Source organism: Phyllostomus hastatus, unplaced genomic scaffold, assembly GCF_019186645.2.
Source record: "Phyllostomus hastatus isolate PE091 unplaced genomic scaffold, TTU_PhHast_1.1 phas_contig_86, whole genome shotgun sequence".
NCBI classification, from domain to species: Eukaryota; Metazoa; Chordata; class Mammalia; order Chiroptera; family Phyllostomidae; genus Phyllostomus; species Phyllostomus hastatus.
The window spans coordinates 47,597,650-47,616,962 of record NW_025333977.1 but is presented as its reverse complement, the minus strand read 5'-3'; the positions used below and the strand labels follow the sequence as shown (position 1 = coordinate 47,616,962).

The following is a 19,313-nucleotide window of genomic DNA, read 5'->3' as shown; positions in this document are numbered from 1 at the left end:
TCAATGTAATTTCCCTTTTCCAGACCCCTCAGAGCACAATCCCCCACTAGAACTGAGATGCAAAAACCACTCACCATTATTGTTATCATGTTCATTGTTAACTGTTAACTATCCTATGCCCACCAATATAAAAGAAATATGTGGGTATTGTTTTACTTTTTATCCAATCCTTGAGATTTCCCTAATTCGCTTTCTCTCACCTCCTTAACCTTTTACCAATGGATTTCATGTAATGCCCTTATGACTCCTCCTTTGATTCTAATGTGTAAAATAAGGTGCAAAACTGCCAGTCTCTGGAACATTTTCTCAATCTGTTGAGTTTTGCTTCCCAGAAATTGTTGTCAGTTTGACTCAAATAAACTCACAAAAATCACAAATAATAATTATTAAAAATAATAAATAAATTCTGATTTAATGGATATGTGAAATGTGATTTAGTGAATGGAGTTGAGTGGAGGGTTGCCATCTGCATGTCTTCTTCTTTTAATTTAACTTAATTTAATTTTTAATTGAATTTATTGTGGTGACATTGGTTAGTAAAATTATATAGGTTTCAGGGGTACAATTCTATTATATATCATCTGTATATTGTCACCACCCAAGTCAAGTTTCCTTCTATCACCATTTATCCCCCCTTTGCATGCATTCTTAGCAGGAAGAGTCAAAACCAAGAATGTGTCAGTTGGAAGTGTTTCTGCACAACTATTGAAAGGTACTCTTAATCTAATGATTAATATTTAGACAGAAACATTGTTAATGCAAGAAAATCAAAGAAAATAGGTAAAGGAATATGCTTTAAGAATATACACTCTTTTGCTCAAATTCTATTCTTAGCAAGAAAACTTTGTTCTATGATATGATTTCCTGAGTAAATCTTTAAACAATTTTTAAAGATTTTTATTTATTTATTTTTAGGTAGGAAGGGAAAAGAAAGAGAGGAAGAGAAACATCGATGTGTGGTTGCCTCTCGAGCATCCCCGATTGGGGACCTGGCCACAACCCAAGCATGTGCCCTGACTGAGAATCCAAGGAGCAACCCTTTGGTTCTCAGGCCAGTACTCAGTCCACTGAGCCACACCAGCCAGGGTTATAAGCAATTTTTTAAAAGAGCAATAATATGCCTAAGTCTCTTTACTTTTAAATAAGTAAACTACCACATTGATTTATTCTTCAAGTTTGTTTGCAATCTATCAGCCCTCTGAACCTAGTCATCTTTATGTAAACTGACAAAATGAAAGTTCTGAATCTGAAAATTGACAACCACACTCTGGACATAATCCTTCCAAAGAGCAGATAGTCTGAGAGGCCCAGCCTAACACTCTCTGGAGCCATGCTCTAATGCCCTCAGGCCCACAATGCATCTCTGTGTCCAACAGGCCTTTACTTGAATTCCAGCTTTGGGATCTTGGATAAGGTATAAAAACCTCTCTTATCCATAATGTCCTCATCTGTAAAATGAAGACAGTAATAATAATACTTTTGTGGTATTCTGTAGGCAAATTAATGGCCTCCCAAAGGTGTTCATATTCTAATTAAGATTCTAATCAACTCACCATAAAACAGATTATCCAGGATTGCTACAGTGGGTCCTTAATATTGGAAGAGGAAAGCAGAAGAGAAAATCAGAGTGATGCAAAGTATGAAGGTCTCAGCATGTCATGTTGGCTTTGCAGATGAGAGGGGGCCATGAGCTGAGGAGTGTGGGCAGTCCCTAGAAACTGGAATGGATCAGGAATTGGGTTCTCTCTTACAACTTCCAAAAAGGAATGCATCCCCACTGACACCTTGATTTTTAGCACAGTGAGACATATGTGTCAGCCTTCTGCCATGCAGAACTATAATATAATAAATTTTTGTTGTTTTAAGCCACTAAATTTATGGCAGTTTGTTTCAGCAGCAATAAAAAAGTACTAATTGGTAGTTGTGAGGACTAAAGGAAATAAAATTTTTAAATACATTGGCATTAGTGACTGTTATTATATTTAACATTCATTCACTTTTTTAGTATTTATTAAGCTATGAGTCAAGTACTATGCTAAGTGCCTGGATTTCAATACAAAACAAAGAGCAGTCATTGGCCCCAAAGAGGCCCAGTCTAATAGAGGAGACACTCATATAAACAGATAATTCTGATACAAAATACGTATCAATCATGTTTTTAATTCTTTGTTCATATATTTTATTGATAATGCTACTAGAGTTGTCCTATTTGTTCCCCTCCTCCCTGCATACCCCCTTCCACCAGCATTTCCCCCACCCTTAGTTCATGTCCGTGGGTGGGTGGGTTTGTGTATGTTCTAGGATCCTGTGGGTCACTCCAGTGAACTCTGCTGTGAGGCTGGGAGTTTTTCTCATGGTCGAAACCCCCACAGATTTTTTCAGTTAGAGGTTTTGAAGCTTTATTTCCCTGTGCTGGAGCCCTGGGTTGTGTGGCCTGTCTCACTCTCCAGTTATTTTTCCTAGTTCATCCACACACAAATGTGGGTGACTCCACTGGCCACCACTTGCTCTGCATCCTCTCCACCCCAGCTGTCCTTCCTCCCAGTTTGAATGAATATTTCTTCTTTAACTCCTTCATTGTCTGACTTTCATAGAGTTCAATTTTCTGGAGATTCTAGTTATTTTTTATTTTTAAATGTGTTGTTTTGATTCTTTTGGTTGTACAAGGAGGCAATGTGTATCTGCCTAAACCTCCATCTTCGCCAGAAGTCTGAATCTAATTTTTAATATTATATGTTTTAACACCTGCAGGGAAGGGAGAGGGTACTTGCTGTCTGAGGAGAAACTGCCTCTCCCAGAGCCCATTAATTCCTAGAGATAATAAACAATCTGTCAGTAAACCAGACTTACATATGCAAACCAACCAATCAAATGTCCATACCCTCAACCATTTCACTAACTCTCACACACCAAGCCTCTATTTCCCCTGTCCTAAATCAACCACAACCAAGTACCAGACAACTAGAGACAGTCCCTACTCCCCAAAGCCTGCTGGAATTATTGAAACTAGCCAATCCTAATCTGTTTTCCCTGCCTTGCCTTTTCCACAGAAACTCCAATAAAGGCCGTAACCTATACTTCCTTTTTCCCCTGACTTCTCCTTCTGCCTCCTAAAAATATCCGGTGCCTCCCCCTGTGGCCCTGCATGACATGTGTGCCTCTCCATTCTAGGAAAATTGTGAGTGACAGCAAATTTTCTTTCAATGGCATTGGCCTCTTCATGTCATCACTCGGTCACCTTTATAAATTAAGACCTGGGCACAAATCAAAGTGTTAATTAAGTGCTATGCAGAGTGTATAACCCAGAATGGTGGTATAGAAACAAGACAAGGGAGGAAAGTGCTTCAGGAAACACATTGAAGTTCTATCTAATCAAGACTCATGAATAAATATTCTTTAATCTTTTGTAAAATTAATTCTAGTATTGTGATTCTCTTCCATTGTTAATAAATCATATGCTTTGATTTCCACTTCATTCAATGTTGTGAGAGAACAAGACTAAATAAGTAGTTTGAATACATATGCCATTTTTAAAAATCTCCTTTCCTGTAGTACTGGAGATGTCAACACCATTAAGGCTGGCTTTTCCTGTATTAGAGTCTGGAATTTCTCCCTTCCCTTGCCTGTGACCCCTCTGCATGTTTGGAAATGATGAGTAGGGCCTTGACCCACACATGTGCAACCAAAGGGGTTGGAGCTACCAAAGACCTATCTGTGTCATCATCCCCTAAATAATCATGAACTGACCAGCCTCATTGTGTTTGACCTGACTCGTAGGTCAAGCCAGTGGACTCATTATCAAAGTTCTGTACGTGACCACACTCACCCATAAAATTCCAGAGTTACACAATTTTCTGTGACAAAGATAGCACTGTGGTGATCTAACTGGTCATGGACAAAATGACCTGCTATTTTATACTTAACGTCTCTCTCTACCACAAAGTGAAAAGCTATCCTTGTTTGTTTGCATCTTAATACTTCTGATATCATGGAGGAGAGGCTGAAAGTCAGTTCTCATGGATCTACAAAACACTAACAAGTATAAGCAGGAATAGTGGAGGTAGTTTGCATCTTGCCAGACAGAAGAAATAAAGCTGAAGTGATATTCTATAAAAATGGTTGCTTCTTTGATTTTAACCAATATCAGCCCCAGAATCTTGATTGCTTAATGCAAGTAAGACTTACCCAGGTGAGGAATTTTTAAGGTGACAAGAAAACGTGTGGAAAATGATTAAAACTTGTGCTATGTAACCCAGGTTACTAGATAGTTATCTTAGGTGTATAATAATTATTTATAACAAACTATAAAGTATACCTGCTATTCTGAAGTCAAGACCTGACAGATGCAGCTAGGAGGACAGCTGTTTAGTGCAATCCAGATTCTTCTCTTCTAGTTCCTCAATACTCTAAATCTGCTGAGCCTCTCCTGGTGGGCCCCCTGCCTTCTTGTTCCATCCCTGTCTGTGCTGGTCATGATGCATTTTTTTTTAATGCAGAAATGCTCAATAGCAACATTATTCACAGTTCACTTTTAGGTACTAACTCTGAAATCACTGTAAGGAGGTTTGTAGTGTCAAAGGACTCTGTCAAGGGCTGGTTGCTTATTACTCCCAGTACTCTTCCCATCTTATTTAGATGTATCTGAGGTTCAGAGCATTTCCCCACTTCCTGTCCCACACAGCTACATGCTTTTTAATGGGAAGGGCAACTGTCACAAAACTGGACATAAATATGGACTTTACAACCCTTCCTGCATTCCCCCATAAAATGTTCACTGCACTGGTCAGGGGTGTTGCAATTGAACCATTTTATTTCCCAAGTATGAGGGGAGCTGCAACTGCTGCAACTCCCTGGAGCCCTCAGTAACTAACTATCTGAGCAGTTTTTTAGTGTAGAATGTGATAGAAGAAGTGACTTCAGGGATTGTTGTGGTGCTCTGATCACCATCATTTCAACCAATAGGGCTGAGTTTGAGCATGGAGTAGAAGATGGGAAAGGAAGTGCCCAGAAAGCTGCTGGCTCATACAGATAGATTGGCGTGGTGTCAATTAGAAACAAGTGTCCCCTTCCTCTGGGAGAATGAACTACTGAAAGATTGCCTGTCAGTGTGGGCTGATTCTTTTTAATTTAATTTAATTTAATTTAATTTAATTTAATTTAATTTTCAAATTTTTATTGAAATTATTGGGGTGGCATTGGTTAATAAAAATTTATAGTTTTCAAGTTTACAATTCTATATATTTTTAAAAAGAACAGCATCTTGCAAGGCACAGAGTTTGGCCAGTGGAGTCTGGGCAAGATTTTGGCCCCACTCAAGTCCTTTCAGTGGGCCAGGGTGGGAAGCAGGAGCACTATCATTTAAGGTGACTCCAGAATGAGGTCTTGGGACATCCTGGGTGTACTACTGTGTCTCCGTTTTCTGTATCAAGACAATTACTTGAGATTACTACTGGCTTCTGAGAGGAGCATGTCCACCATGTGCCTTAACATGGATCATTTCAATGAACGTAAAACAGACCTCCGAGACTGAGATTTCAGAGATGAGAAACTGAGGCTGTGGTCAAGTAGATTGCCTGATGTCAAGTGGTGCCACCAGATTTTGATCGTCATCATTATTCTTCACTGATTTATTATTCACTTTCATTATTCTTCACTGATTTATTTTTCTCCATAGCACTTTCTGCTAATACTGGGTATTTCACTCTTTGTTTGTATATTGTCAGTCCCTATTAAGTGCAATCAATGTAAGTTGAAGAGGGTAGAGGTTCACTGTTTTTTCCCCAGTGCTTAGCAACGGGCGGCCCCAGCACAGTGGGATCCTTCAGTAATGCTAATTAAATAAACAAATTGTTCAAACATTGGAGTACTTTCTCCTATCCCAATCTCCTTCTTTAAACAACTTTTGGCAAATACAATACTAAAAGATTGTGGTATTCTAAAGGAAAAGTTTATACTAGCACAAAATAGGCAGTTATCACCAGGCCTTTCTTTAGCTAAGAAAAAAGCTACCTTATATTTTTAGACAAATATATCGTGACTAAGGATAGAGTATTAAAAACATTTTTCCCTAAAATTCACATCCATGTCAAAAGCAGAAATCACAGGTTAATAAACTTTGCACTTTCTCATATTTACTAAGACTAACCTTTGCCTTTAAAAACACATTGATTTATGTCTGATTTCTTTGATGATTGAAACAGAATTATAACCTCCAATATGCTCTGCTACTGATTTGCATATAGTAATACAGAATAACCTGTAAACTTTCTATGCAGATGTGTTCAGAACTCACAGAATAAATAAATCCTTCAAAATAAAATTTCTAGTTTTAGGTCCTTAAATTTGGCATGGTAAAGATCATGTTTCATGTTTTAAAGTTGCAAGTAAGTATTGTTAGACTTTCTGAAAGTAAAAAGCCACATGTTTTGATTCACTATGCATAATTTTCATCCTGGTCTATTGGCAGGTCATAGCTGCGGGGCATTGTACTGTGGCCTATTGTTGGAGGAACAAAAGAAGCATTTAGAGATGCTCTCTGCCTTTCTGAAGTTTACACAAGGAGTGGAAGAAGCACAGTTATGCAAACTCTAGTCCACCAGCAATAACTGTTGACTTTTATTTGTAATCGGAGGAGGTTGGCAACAGAAAACTGGTTTTTTTTTTTTCTGGGATTACGAGAACTGAACTAAAACTCGCAAAGTGTTATTTGCTTTAACGAACGGTTTACTCTTACGCAACATTAAATTGTGTCAATTAAGCAAATAAAGGAAGAGAGCCTCATTTATAAAGCTGCCTGCTTCTGACTTCACTTCATTGCTTCTGGGGATCCAAGAAGGGGGAAAAATGAAGATTCTGCTGCTGGGTATTTTTTTGTTTTTATATAGTAGCACAGTCTGGGCAAAAGATAAGCACTATTACATTGGAATTATTGAAACAACTTGGAACTATGCCTCTGGAAATGGGGGAAAGAAACTTATTTCAGTTGACATGTAAGTCACTATTTTTATTGTTTATAGATAAAATTTATAAATTATCAGTTTAAAAGGAAAGCCAATAAGATGAAATATTTATTTAATTTGCCATATACAGAGACTGCAAAATGTGGAATTGAAACCCAAGACACTTTAATAAATGTTCTCTAAATTCCTGGGGGTTTTTTTTTTTTTGAGAGTCAGCTCTACTCCTACCCCCTGGATGTTTGAAATTTTTCATAGTAAAAAATAAATGCATAGATGATAATACTATCTAATTGTTGTTATTAATGTAGTGATATACAGTAAGGAAATTTCTTATCTAAAAAATAATTGTAAATAAAACTAATACATCATGCAATTGTTTTCTTAAATTTGGCTTGAGGTAATATTCTCTTCTTAGGAGTATGACATATATTTATGGTTTTACCAGAACAATTATTTTATACAGATTCAGTATTTTCCTTGATTAAATGTAATATAAATTATATGCAGTTTTTATAGGAAAACCATACACATTAAAAAAAAAGAAGTACTGTCTTACTCTATACTCCTAACCACCACTTTCTGCCATTACTCATGATCAAAATCAAATCAGCTTTATTGGGCATAAACTAAGTGCAAGAGTGCCCCAAGCATGCTTCAATAAAGAAGTCTCTAATTCTAGGAATTAGAGAACAGAAAATAAAGGGAATTTATTAAGAATTTTTCTTGGGGGTGAAAGAGTGGTGGGAAAGAATTTCTTTGTTTTTATACTGTCTGTGCTAGGTAGGTTCTGCAACATTGGTTTGATAATCTCTTGTGGTTTCAGCAACAGCCTGGAGTCATGCATACTCTAGATGGCACTGTTTACTCTGCCTGTGATTTCTTTTACTACATCTAAATAGTGAATATTGACCAGGGCTTCAGCAGTTTTGCCAATATTATGCTAAAAGTTTTGTATGAATGAACTTAGGGAGCAAGTTTTTGCTTCCTTCTTTGTCTCCAATGACCAGCATGTCCAGCTGTCTTAGTTAAGGTTATTATAACAAAATGCCACCAACTGGGTAGATTATCAACAGAAATTTATTTCTCACAGTTCTGGAGTCTGGGAAGTTGCCCAGGATTAAAGACCAGCATTCCAGTGAGAGCTGTCTTCCTGGTTCATGGCCTTTTCACTGTGTTCTCGCGTGGAGGAAGGGGCTATGGATCTCTCAGGAACTTCTTTTCTTAGGTACTTACCCATGCATGAGGGCTCCATTCTTATGAACTAAGCACCTCCCAAAGCCTCATCTTCTAATACCATTACATTAAAGGGTAGGGTTTCAACATCTGAATTTTGAGAACATAAATATTCAGACTGTAACACCAATCCAGTCACCAAAGGATGATAAAATACCACTGGATATAACTGGCATCCCTGTTGTATGAAGCCTAAAGAAGTGGAGATGAATGGGCTGAGAAATAAGATGGAAAGAGTACAAGATGGGTGTTAGGCAGAGAACTGAGTTTAAGCTGATATTGACCTTGAAGATCTGGGACAACTAAAAGGAAAATATATATTGAGATGACAGCAAAAGCATCCATTGCATTCACTGCTTTGTAGGTAGAACATAGAACATAAGTATACCTAGAACATAGGAGACACTAAATAAATGTTTGTGAATAAGTAAAAATAAATGATTAAGAGATATACATAAACCTGGAAAAAATTATAGGCTGGATTGTAAAATCTTCTACTTGCTCCTAATGTGGAGAGATTCACACTGAGGAATAGAGCAAAATATGAAATGAAATAGAAAAAGTCAAAAGACATAGAAAGGCAAATGAGAATGACAATATGACATATGAAAACTTCTGGGATGAAGTGACAGCAGTAATAAAAGGACTGAAATTTATATCTTACAAGCCTATGTCAAGAAACAAGAGAAATCCCAAATAACAACCTAACATTGCATCTTAAATAACTAGAAAGAGAAGAACAAAAGCAACCCAAACTCAGGAGAATAGAAATAATAAAAATTAGAGCAGAACTGAATGAAATAGAGAACAAAAAGACTATATAAAATTAATAAAACAAAGAGCTGGGTCTTTGAAAAGATTAATAAAATTGACTAACACCTGGCTAGACTCACTAAGAAAAAAAGAGAGAAGACCCATAAAAACAAAGTAAAAAATGAAAGAAGTTACCACAGACATCACAAACATACAAAGGATCGTACCAGAATACTGTGAAAGAGTATATGCCACCAAACTCAATAACTTAGAAAAAATGGATAAGCTCCTAGGAATATATAACCTTCCTAGACTGAATCATGAAAATTGGAAAATATAAATAGACCGACTAACAATGAGGAAACTGAAACAAACATCAAACCCCTTCTAAAAAGCAGAATTCCAGAACCAGATTGCTTAACTAGTTAATGCTACCAAGCATTCAAAGATTTAATACTTATCTTTCTCAAACTCTTCCAAAAAAATGAAGTAAAGTCAATACTTCTTAATCCATGTTAGCAGTGTTGATACCAAAACCTGGAAAGGATAATACACAAAAAAGAAAACTACAGACCAATATCCCTGATGAATATAGATGCAAAAATCCTAAACAAAATACCAGCAAATAAAATACAATGATAAATTAAAAAAACAATGCATCACAATCAAGTGGGGTGCATTACAGGGCACAAGGACAGTTCAACTCACACAGATTGATCAATGTAATACACCACATTAACAAAACAAAGACTAAAAATCATATGATCTTACCAATGGATGCAGAAAAAGTGATAAGATGCAACATCCATTTATGATTAAAACACTCAATAAAATAGGTACAAAAGGAAAGTACCTCAGCATAATAAAGGCCACAAATGATAAACCCTCAGCCAATATCATATTCAATAAATATTGAATATCCCTTAAAATGCTTTTCCCTTAAAATCAGAAACAAGACAAGGATGCCCACTCTCACCACCCTTATTCAATACAGTTCTGGAAGTCCTAGCCAGAGCAATCAGGCAAGAGAAAGAAATAAAACATATCCAAATTGGGAAGGCAGAAACAAATGTGTCACTTTTTGCTGATAATATGATTCTGTATATAAAAACCCTAAAGACTCCACCAAACCACTATTAAAAACAATAAACAAATACAGTAAACTTGCAGTATACAAAAATCATTGTACAAAAATCCACTGCTTTCCTATATACTAACAATGAAACTTCAGAAAAACAAATTTTAAAAAACCATTCTTTTGCAGTTATAACCAAAAGAATAAAATACCTAGAATAAACTTAACAAAGTATGTGAAGGACCTATATACTGAAAACTACAAAACATTATTAAAAGAGATTTAAAAAGTCACAATGAAATAGAAAATTTTCTGTGTTCATAGATTGAAAGAATCAACATAGTTAAAATAGCCATATTATCCAAAGCAAAATACAGATTTAATACAATCCCATTCAAAATCCCAATTTCATTTTTTCTAAATTTTTTATTGTTGTTCAATTACATTTGTCCTCATTCCCCCTGCCACTGCTTTCCTCTGCCCTGACCACACCCTCCCACACTCAATCCTCCCCCCACATTGTCCCTTGTCTGAAGGTACTTCATGTTCCTTGAAGGTAATACATGTTCCCTGACTTGATCTTTCCCCTTCTTTCCCCAGTTATCCCCCTCCCCCTCCCCTCTGATCACTTTCAGTTTGTTCTTTATTCCCATGTCTCTGGTTCTGTTTTGCTTACTTGTTTGTTTTGTTGATTAGGTTCCACTTATAGGTGAGAGCATATGGTATTTGTCTTTCACCGCCTGGCTTATTTCACTTAGCATAATACTTTCCAGTTACATCCATGCTATAGTGAAGAGTAGGAGTTCCTTCCTTCTTTCTCCTGCGTAGTATTCCATTGTGTATGTGTAGCACAGTCTTTTTATCCACTCATTTACTAATGGGCACTTAGGCTGTTTATAGCACTTGGCTGTTACTAGTAATGCTGCTATGAACATTGGTGCATAGGTTCTTTTGAATTGATAGTTAAGGATTTTTAGGGTATAATCCCAGCAGTGGAATCCCAGCAGTGGAATCACTCAGTCAAAAAGCAGTTCCATTTTAGTTTTTTTGAAGAAATGCCATACTGTTTTCCATAGAGGCTGCACCAGTCTGCATTCCTGCCAATAGTGCACTAGGGTTCCCTTTTCTCCACAACCTCTCCAGCACCTGTTGTTTATTGATTTGTTTATGATGGTCATTCTGACCAGTGTGCAGTGGTATCTCATTGTAATTTTAACTTGAGTCTCTCTGATGGCTAGTGATGCTGAACATCCTTTCATATTGCTCTGGACCCTCTGTATGTCCTTCTTGGAGAAATATCTGTTCAGGTCCTTTGCCCATTTTTAATTGGCTTGTTTGTCTTCCCAGTGTGGAGTCGTGTGAGTTCTTTATATATTTTGGAGATCAAACCTTTGTCCAAAGTACCATTGAAAAATATATTTTCCCATACAGTTGGTTCCCTTTTCATTTTGCTGATGTTTTCTTTAGCCATGCAGAACCTTTTTAATTTGATGTAATCCCATTTGTTTATTCTTTCTTTTATATCCCTTGCTCTTCTAGGGGACATATCAGTGAAAGTATTGCTGCATGGGATATCTGAAATTTTCCTACCTATCTTCTCCTCTAGGACTTTTATGGTGTCACAACTTATATTTAAATCTTTTATCCATATTAAGTTTATTTTGACATATGGTGTAAGTTGGTGGTGTAGTTTAATTTTTCTGCATGTACTTGTCCAGATCTCCCAACACCATTTCTTGAAGAGGCTATTTTTACTCCACTTTATTCTCCTGATCTTTTGTCAAATATTAATCAACCATAGAGACATGCATTTATTTCTGGGATCTCTATTCTGTTCCATTAATTTATGTGTTGTTCCTATGCCAGTACCAGACTGTTTTGGTTACAGTGGCCTTGTAATATAGTTTGATATCAAGCATTGTGATCCCTTCTACTTTGTTCTTCTTTCTCAAAATTGCTGAGGCTATTCAGGGTCATTTATAGTTCCATATAAATTTTTGAAATGTGTGTTCTATATCTGCGAAATACAGCATTGGTATTAGGGATTGCATTGAATCTACAAATTGCTTTGAGTAGTACGTACATTTTAATGATGTTAATTATTTGAACTCATGAATAGGCTTTATTCTTCCATTTATTTGTGTTCTTTAATTTATTTCTTCAATGTTCTGTAGTTTTCCGAGTATAAGTCTTTTACCTCCTTGGTTAGGTTTATTCCTAGTACTTTATTTTTCTTCTTGCTATAGTAAATGGGATTTCCCCCCCTAATTTCTGTTTCAGATATTTCATTGTTGGTGTACAAAAATGCTTCTATTTCTAAATATTGACTTTGTGTCTCACTGTTTTTGCCAAATTCACTTATTAATTCAAGTAATTTTTTGGTTGAGTCTGTAGGGTTTTCTATGTACACCATCATGTCATCTGCAAACAATGACAGTTTTACTCCTTTCAGGTTTAAATGTCTTCTTTCTTTTTCTTGTCTGATTGCTGTGGCTAGGACTTCCAATACTATGTTGAATAGAAGTAATGAAAGCAGACACCCTTGTCTTGTTCCTGATCTTAGGGGGAAAGTTTTTAGTTTTTCCCATTGAGTATGATGTTGGTTGTAGCTTTCTCATATATGGCCTTTATTATGTTGAGGAATGCTCCCTCACTCCCACTTTGCTGAATGTTTTTGTAATTAATGGGTGCTGTACTTTACCAAATACTTTTTCAGCATTTACTGACATGATTATGAGATTTTGGTCTTTCCTTCTGTTTATGTGATGTATTATGTTTATTGACTTGTGACTATAATACCATTCTTGCATCCTTGAGATGAATCCCACTTGATCATGGTGTATGATCCTTTTAATGTACTGCTTGATGTGATTCACCAATATTTTGTTGAGGATTTTAGCATCTATGTTCATAAGAAATATTGGCCTGTAGTTTTCTTTCTTTGTTGTATCTTTATCTGACTTTAGGTTTAGGGTGATGCTGGCCTCATAAAAAGAATTTGGGAGGCTTTTTTCTTCTTGGATTTTTCAGAATAGTTTAACAAGATAAAGGTGAGCTCTTCCTTAAATGTTTTATAAAATTATCTTGTGAAACCATCTGGTTCAGGGCTTTTGTGTGTTGGGAGTTTTTTGATTACTGCTTCAATTTCACTAGCTGTTATCAGCCTATTCAGGTTTTCTTCTTCTTGATTCAGTTTTGGAAAATTATGTTTCTAGAAATTTGTCCATTTCACCCAGGTTTTAAATTTCTTGGCATATAGTTGTTCACAGTAATTTCTTACCATCCTTTGTATTTCTGTGGTATCAGTTGTAATTTCCCCACTTTCAGATTTTATTTATCTGGCTCCCCTCTCGGTTTTTCTTGATAAGTCTAGTTAAATGCTTGTTGATTTTGTTGATCTTTTCAAAGAACCAGCTCCTGATTCGTTGACCCTTTGAATTGTTCTTTTAGTCTCTATGTCATTTAATTCTGCTCTGATCTTGATTATTTCCTTCCTTCTGCTTACTCTGGGCTTTGTTTGTTGTTCCTCAAGTTCTTGCAGATATATTGTTAGGTTGTTTATTTGACATTTTTCCATATTTTGTAGGTACGACTGTATTGCTGTGAACTTCCCCCTCGGTACTGCCTTAGCTGTGTCCCATAGGTTTTGGGATGTCATGTGTTCATTTTCATTGGTTCCTGGAAACTTTTTTATTTCTTCCTTGAACTCATTGTTAACTCATTCATTGTTTAATAACATGTTATTCGGTCTCCATGAATTGGACTATTTTTCAGTTTTTTCCTTGAGGTTGGTTTCTAGTTTCAGGCCCTTGTGGTCCAAGAAAATGCTTGATATGATTTCAATTATCCTGAATTTGTTGAGGCTTGTCTTGTGTCCTATCTTGTGGTCTAATCTTTGAAAATGTTCCATGCACATTTCAAAAGAATATGCAGTTTGCAACTTTGGGGTGAAAGTTTCTGTATATGTCAATTAAGTCCATTTCATCTAGAGAATTGTTCCGTGCCACAATATCATTGTTAATTCTTTAGTTGGAAAATCTATCCATTGTTGACAATAGGGTGTTAAAATCCTCTTCTATATCTGTGTTGCTGTCATTATCTTTCTTGAAGTCTTCCGAAATTTTCCTTATATATTTAGGTCCCCCTACACTGAGTGCATATGTTTAGAATTTTTATGTCTTCTTGATGGATTCTACCCTTGAGTATTAGGAAGTGTCCTTCTGTGTCTCTTTTTATGACCTTTGTTTTGAAATCTATTTTATCTGATATAAGTATTGCTACCCCGACTTTTTCTCTTGTCCATTTGCTTGGAATATTTTTTCCAGCTCTTCACTTTTAGTCTGTATAGGTCTTTTGTTCTGAAGTGGGTCTCTTGTTGGCAGTGTATGTGTGCATCATGTTTTCTTATCTGTTATGCTATACTATGTCTTTTAATTAGAGCATTTATCAATTTACATTTTTATTACCGATAGGTACTTATTCGTTGCCATTTTTCCCCTTTGTACCTGTGTTCTCTCCCACTCTTTCTCTTCATCTTTTTAAAGCAGTCTTTTAGCATGTCTTACAATGTTGGCTTGGTAGAGGTGCACTCTTTTTGCCTTCTTTTTACTGAGCAACTCTTTATTTTACCTTGCATTTTAAATGAGAACCTTGCTAGGTAGAGTAGTCTTGGTTGCAGGCCTTTGCCTTTCATTACTTGGAATATTTCTTGTCATTCTCTTCTGGATTTTAGTGTTTCTGTTGAGAAATAAGTTCAAGCCTTATCAGAGCTCCTTTGTATGTTATTCCTGTGTCTCCTTTGCTGCCTTTAAGATTCTCTCTTTGTCTTTGAATTTTGCCATCTTAATTATGATGTGCCTTGGCATGGGCCTCTTTGGGTTCCTCTTGATTGGGAACCTCCATGCTTCCTGGACTTGTGTAACTTTTTCTTTCATCAAATTAGGGAAGTTTTCTGTCATTACTTTTTCTTTTCTTTTTTTAAAGGTTTTATTTATTGATTTTTAGAGAGAGGGGAAGGGAGGAGGAAGACAGGGAGAGAAACACCAATGTGTGGTTGCCTCTCACACACCCCCTACTGGGAACCAGCCCACAACCCAGACATTGTACCCTGCCTGGGAATCAAACCAGTGACCTTTTGGTTCACAGGCCACCACTCAGTCCACTGATCCATACCAACCAAGGCCTATATGGATTTTTTTTAACTAGGAAAATAGTCTACCTCTCTTATATTAATACCAATAATATTCATTTCTGAAGGAATGAGGTCAAAAGTAATTTTTCTATATTTCTGACATTTTCTAAGGTACGTACCTTATCTGTCACTTCCATAAACTAATAAATAGTTAAAGATTCTATAAAATATAGTTTTCTGCTCCTAAATAATTTATATTTAAGTAATAATGAGAGACATACACATACAAAACAATTAGTAAGCACAACAGTCTGTTCTGGCATGATAGTAGTCTATAGTAGGCACCAATTAAATATTTATTGTGTTTATTGTCTATATAATGGCAACAAATAATAGTACTCCTGTTATCTTCAGGTTAACTTTTTTCCCTGGTGACATATAGAAAGCTAGAAGTAAGTGAAAAATCTCTAAGCACAAGAACAGTTATCACAATACCCTTTACACTGACTTTATAGGCTCTCACTCAGGCTTATTGTCTCTTATTTAAACACAGTTTTTATAGACCTCATGACCTAGCTTTCCAGCCCATCATGGGTGTGAGAAATAAACCAGAAATGGTATAGTGAAGATGTCATTATAAGCAAAATCAATGACTAAGAAGTAACTGCAACTCGAATTCTGGCCAAAAAAAATAGAAAATGAACTAAGAACATTTCACCCTATAGTATAATAATAAGTATTATAATTATGATGTTGAGTGATCAGAATACCAAAAGAAGTGAATAAATATTGTATTTACTATTATTATCAGAAAAAAAATAATTTTTAAAGTATCCCCTATTTAAGCAAATAGGAAAGCAAATGAAATATTTTTTAATAAAAGGTTTGCACTGAAGGCATTCACTTTACCCCTTCAAAAATGGTCTTAAAATTTTTTATGATCAAAAAGTTATAATTATTAGCTAACATAATCTGGAAAAGTCAGTTACAATCACTCATATTCCAAGGTTGCCAAATAAAAAATTGCAAGCAATAGCTAGTGAGTTACAAATACTTTATACAGAACAGCCTATGTGAAGGAGCTAATTAAATAGCTCTAGCATCTTATACTTCTCAAGCTCTAAGATTTATTATCACAGTTGCTATTTCCCCTGAGAACAGCCTCAAAAGAAGGTTGATACTAGGCACTGTGTTCACATTGTGCCAGTGGAGTAAAGCTAGTTAGGACCTATAATCTGAGTCTTTGTCTACCAGTTAATTCCTGATGGTTTCCCTTGTGATTCCTATGTGCAGCAGGCAGAATTTTTTAAATGATCCCCAAAGATGTCTTATCCCAAATCTCTGCAATATCATGAGTTATCCCTCCCATGATTTGTTATATTCAATGGCATAGTTGACTTTAAAATAGAGTGGGCGTAATCTAAAGCAGAGGGCTCTCCAGTGGAAGACCAGGAAGTCAGAAAGATTCAAAGATTTGAGGATTCAAGGAACTGTAGCTGACTAGAAGATAAAACGAGCCACTTGACAAGGAATACAAGGAACTGGGAGAGGTCCTAAGCTGACAGCCAGCAATAAAACAAAAATTTCAATCCTGCAAACACAATGAATTGAATTCTGCCAACAATGAGGATTAACTGGGAGTGAATTTTCCCACAAAGCCTCCTGACAAGCACTCATCCAGCCAACATCTTGTGATAACCTGAGCAGAGAACTCAGTCATGTCCTGCCAGAGCTGTGAGATAATGAATATTGTTTTAAGCTGCTGTGCCATAACTTGTTACGCAGCGATAGAAAACTCATATGCTATGTCTCAATTAATGAAGCCAAGAATCCAGAAACTTTGCACATATTAGTAACCACACTTTAGTAACCATAATAAACATTAGTCAAGACCATTTGAGTGCATTATGAATTTTTATGGAAGGGAATAGCATTATTATTATCTTTCTAAGGCAGTATAAAATTATTTTAAATTCTCCTACCATTAAAAATTCACTTCTGGGTCTGACCCTACCAGAAATTACAGGAGTTGGCTGCAGGATTATAGAAACTGGAGGACAAAAAAGAATGAAACAGGAAGGATGTGATTACTTAGCCAGGGACACAACTATTCTAATGAATAGAAGGGAGCATGTTACAGTTGCCAACAGGAAGAACTGCAATTAATGTGAGTTATTTTTTTGGTTCAAAGAACAACTATAATAGATTCTTTGGATGGAGTATCTGACTGGCAAACTTCCCGCAATCTTCCAGTAACTGGCCCTTTGTCCCTAAGTGGTGCTCTTGTAATTTAATAGATATTCCCCAAAGACCCACTGATGTTCATTTGGAAGCAGAACATAAACAAATACACCTCCCCTAAAGTATCACATGAAGTGAAATATTTCTCTATTTGGTTAAGACTTCATTTTGTTTCACCACAAAAGACAAGATGTGAAACATATTTTACATATTGCTAAGTATATAAAAGGAGTTCCAAATTTAAAAAAACCCTGAATATATTAAAACTTCAGATCAACTATTTGAAAAATAATTTTCAATCCCCTCCCCCTGAAATCATTGTGTACAAGAAACCATAAAGTTTAAGCAATGCTCCTCCTATTTCAGGAAATAATTAATACAGGAGAATTTCAATGCAATGAAAGCATTTTATCAAAGCCTGCTCTATTGAAATGAGATGTGACTAAGTGCTTTGGAGTCACTTTTAGAAAATATAAATACACATTGCATTTATTTGTTTTTAAATATTTTATTATATTTTTTTCCATTACCATTTAGTCCCCTTATACCCCACTCCCCACAGCAATCATCACACTGTTGTCCATGACCATGAGTCCTTTTTGCTCTATCCCTCCACCCCCTAACATCCCCCCCTCAACTAGCTGTCAGCCTACTCTCCATCTATGAATCTGTCTCTGTTTTACTTGTTAGTTTAGTTTGTTCCTTAGATTCCACATATGAGTGAAATCATATGGTATTTGTCTTTCTCTGACTGGCTTATTTCATTAGCATAATATTCTCCAAGTCCATCCATACTGTTGCAAAGGGTACAATTTTCTCCTTCTCCTTCTCCTCCTCCTCCTTCTTCTTCCTCTTCCTCTTCTTCTACAGCTGAGCAGTATTCCATTGTATAAATGTTCCATAGTTGCTTTATCCACTCATCTGTTGATGGACACTTGGGCTGCTTCCATATCTTGGTGATTGTAAATAACACTGCAATGAACATAAGGGTGCTTACGTTATTTTGAATTAGTGTTTTGGTTTCCTTTGGATATATTCCCAGAAGTGGGATTGCTGGGTAAAAAAGCAGATCCATTTTTAATTTTTTTGAAGTATCTCCATAGTGCTTTCCACAGTGGCTATACCAGTCTGCATTTCCAGCAACGGGGCAAAGGGGTTCCCCTTTCTCCACATCTTAGCCAGTACTTGTTTTTTGATTTATTGATGATAGCCATTCTGACAGGTGGGAGATAGTATCTCCTTATGGTCTTAACTTGCATTTCTCTGATGATTAGTGACATTGATCATATGTCTATTGGTCATTTGTATGTCCTCTTTGGAGAAGTATCTCCCAGGTCCTATGCCCAATTTTTAATTGTGTTGTTTGTTTTGGTATTGAGTTTTATAAGTACTTTATAAATTTTGGATATTAATCCCTTATCAGATGTGTCGGCGAATGTGTTCTCCCATTCTGTGAGTTTTCTTCTTATTTGGTGACAATTTCCTTTGCTGTGCATACCACTGTATTTAAATGAAGCTTTAAGAATAAGAGCTATTCAACCCTGGCTAGGGAGCTCAGTTGGTTAGTGTCATCCCAATATGCCAAGGTTGTTGGTTTGATCTCTGGTCAGGGCACATACCAGTGACTAATGAATTAATAAATTACTGGAACAACAAATCAATGTTTCTCTCTCTGTCTTTCTCTCTCTCTCTTCCACCCTCTTTCTCTTTAAAATCAATCAATAAAACAGGGATTTGAGAACTATTTTTCAACTTTGGCCTTGTGTGAGATATGCATCAACAGGACATGGTAAAATACAGATTAAAGTGTATATCTAATATATATTACTATATATAATTATATATAGTTATATATAGTAATATGTTACTAGGCTATTATATTACTAGGTTATTATGTATAGTAACCTAGGTTACTAGGTTA

The 19,313-nt window shown here is 36.0% G+C and overlaps 1 protein-coding gene across 2 annotated transcripts in view; it reads left to right on the top strand.

Moving 5' to 3' along the window:
• The first annotated feature begins 6,800 nt into the window (after positions 1-6,800).
• Positions 6,801-19,313, top strand: part of LOC123827557 (ceruloplasmin) — an 80,842-nt gene continuing 68,329 nt past the window's right edge. Inside the window, exon 1 of one of the 2 annotated variants that reach the window (XM_045852093.1) lies at positions 6,801-6,989. In XM_045852093.1, coding sequence (XP_045708049.1) covers positions 6,844-6,989 — 146 coding nt within the window. In that variant the 5' untranslated portion in view covers positions 6,801-6,843. The remainder of the gene's footprint in view (positions 6,990-19,313) is intronic. The other variant, XM_045852094.1, reaches the window with a different exon arrangement.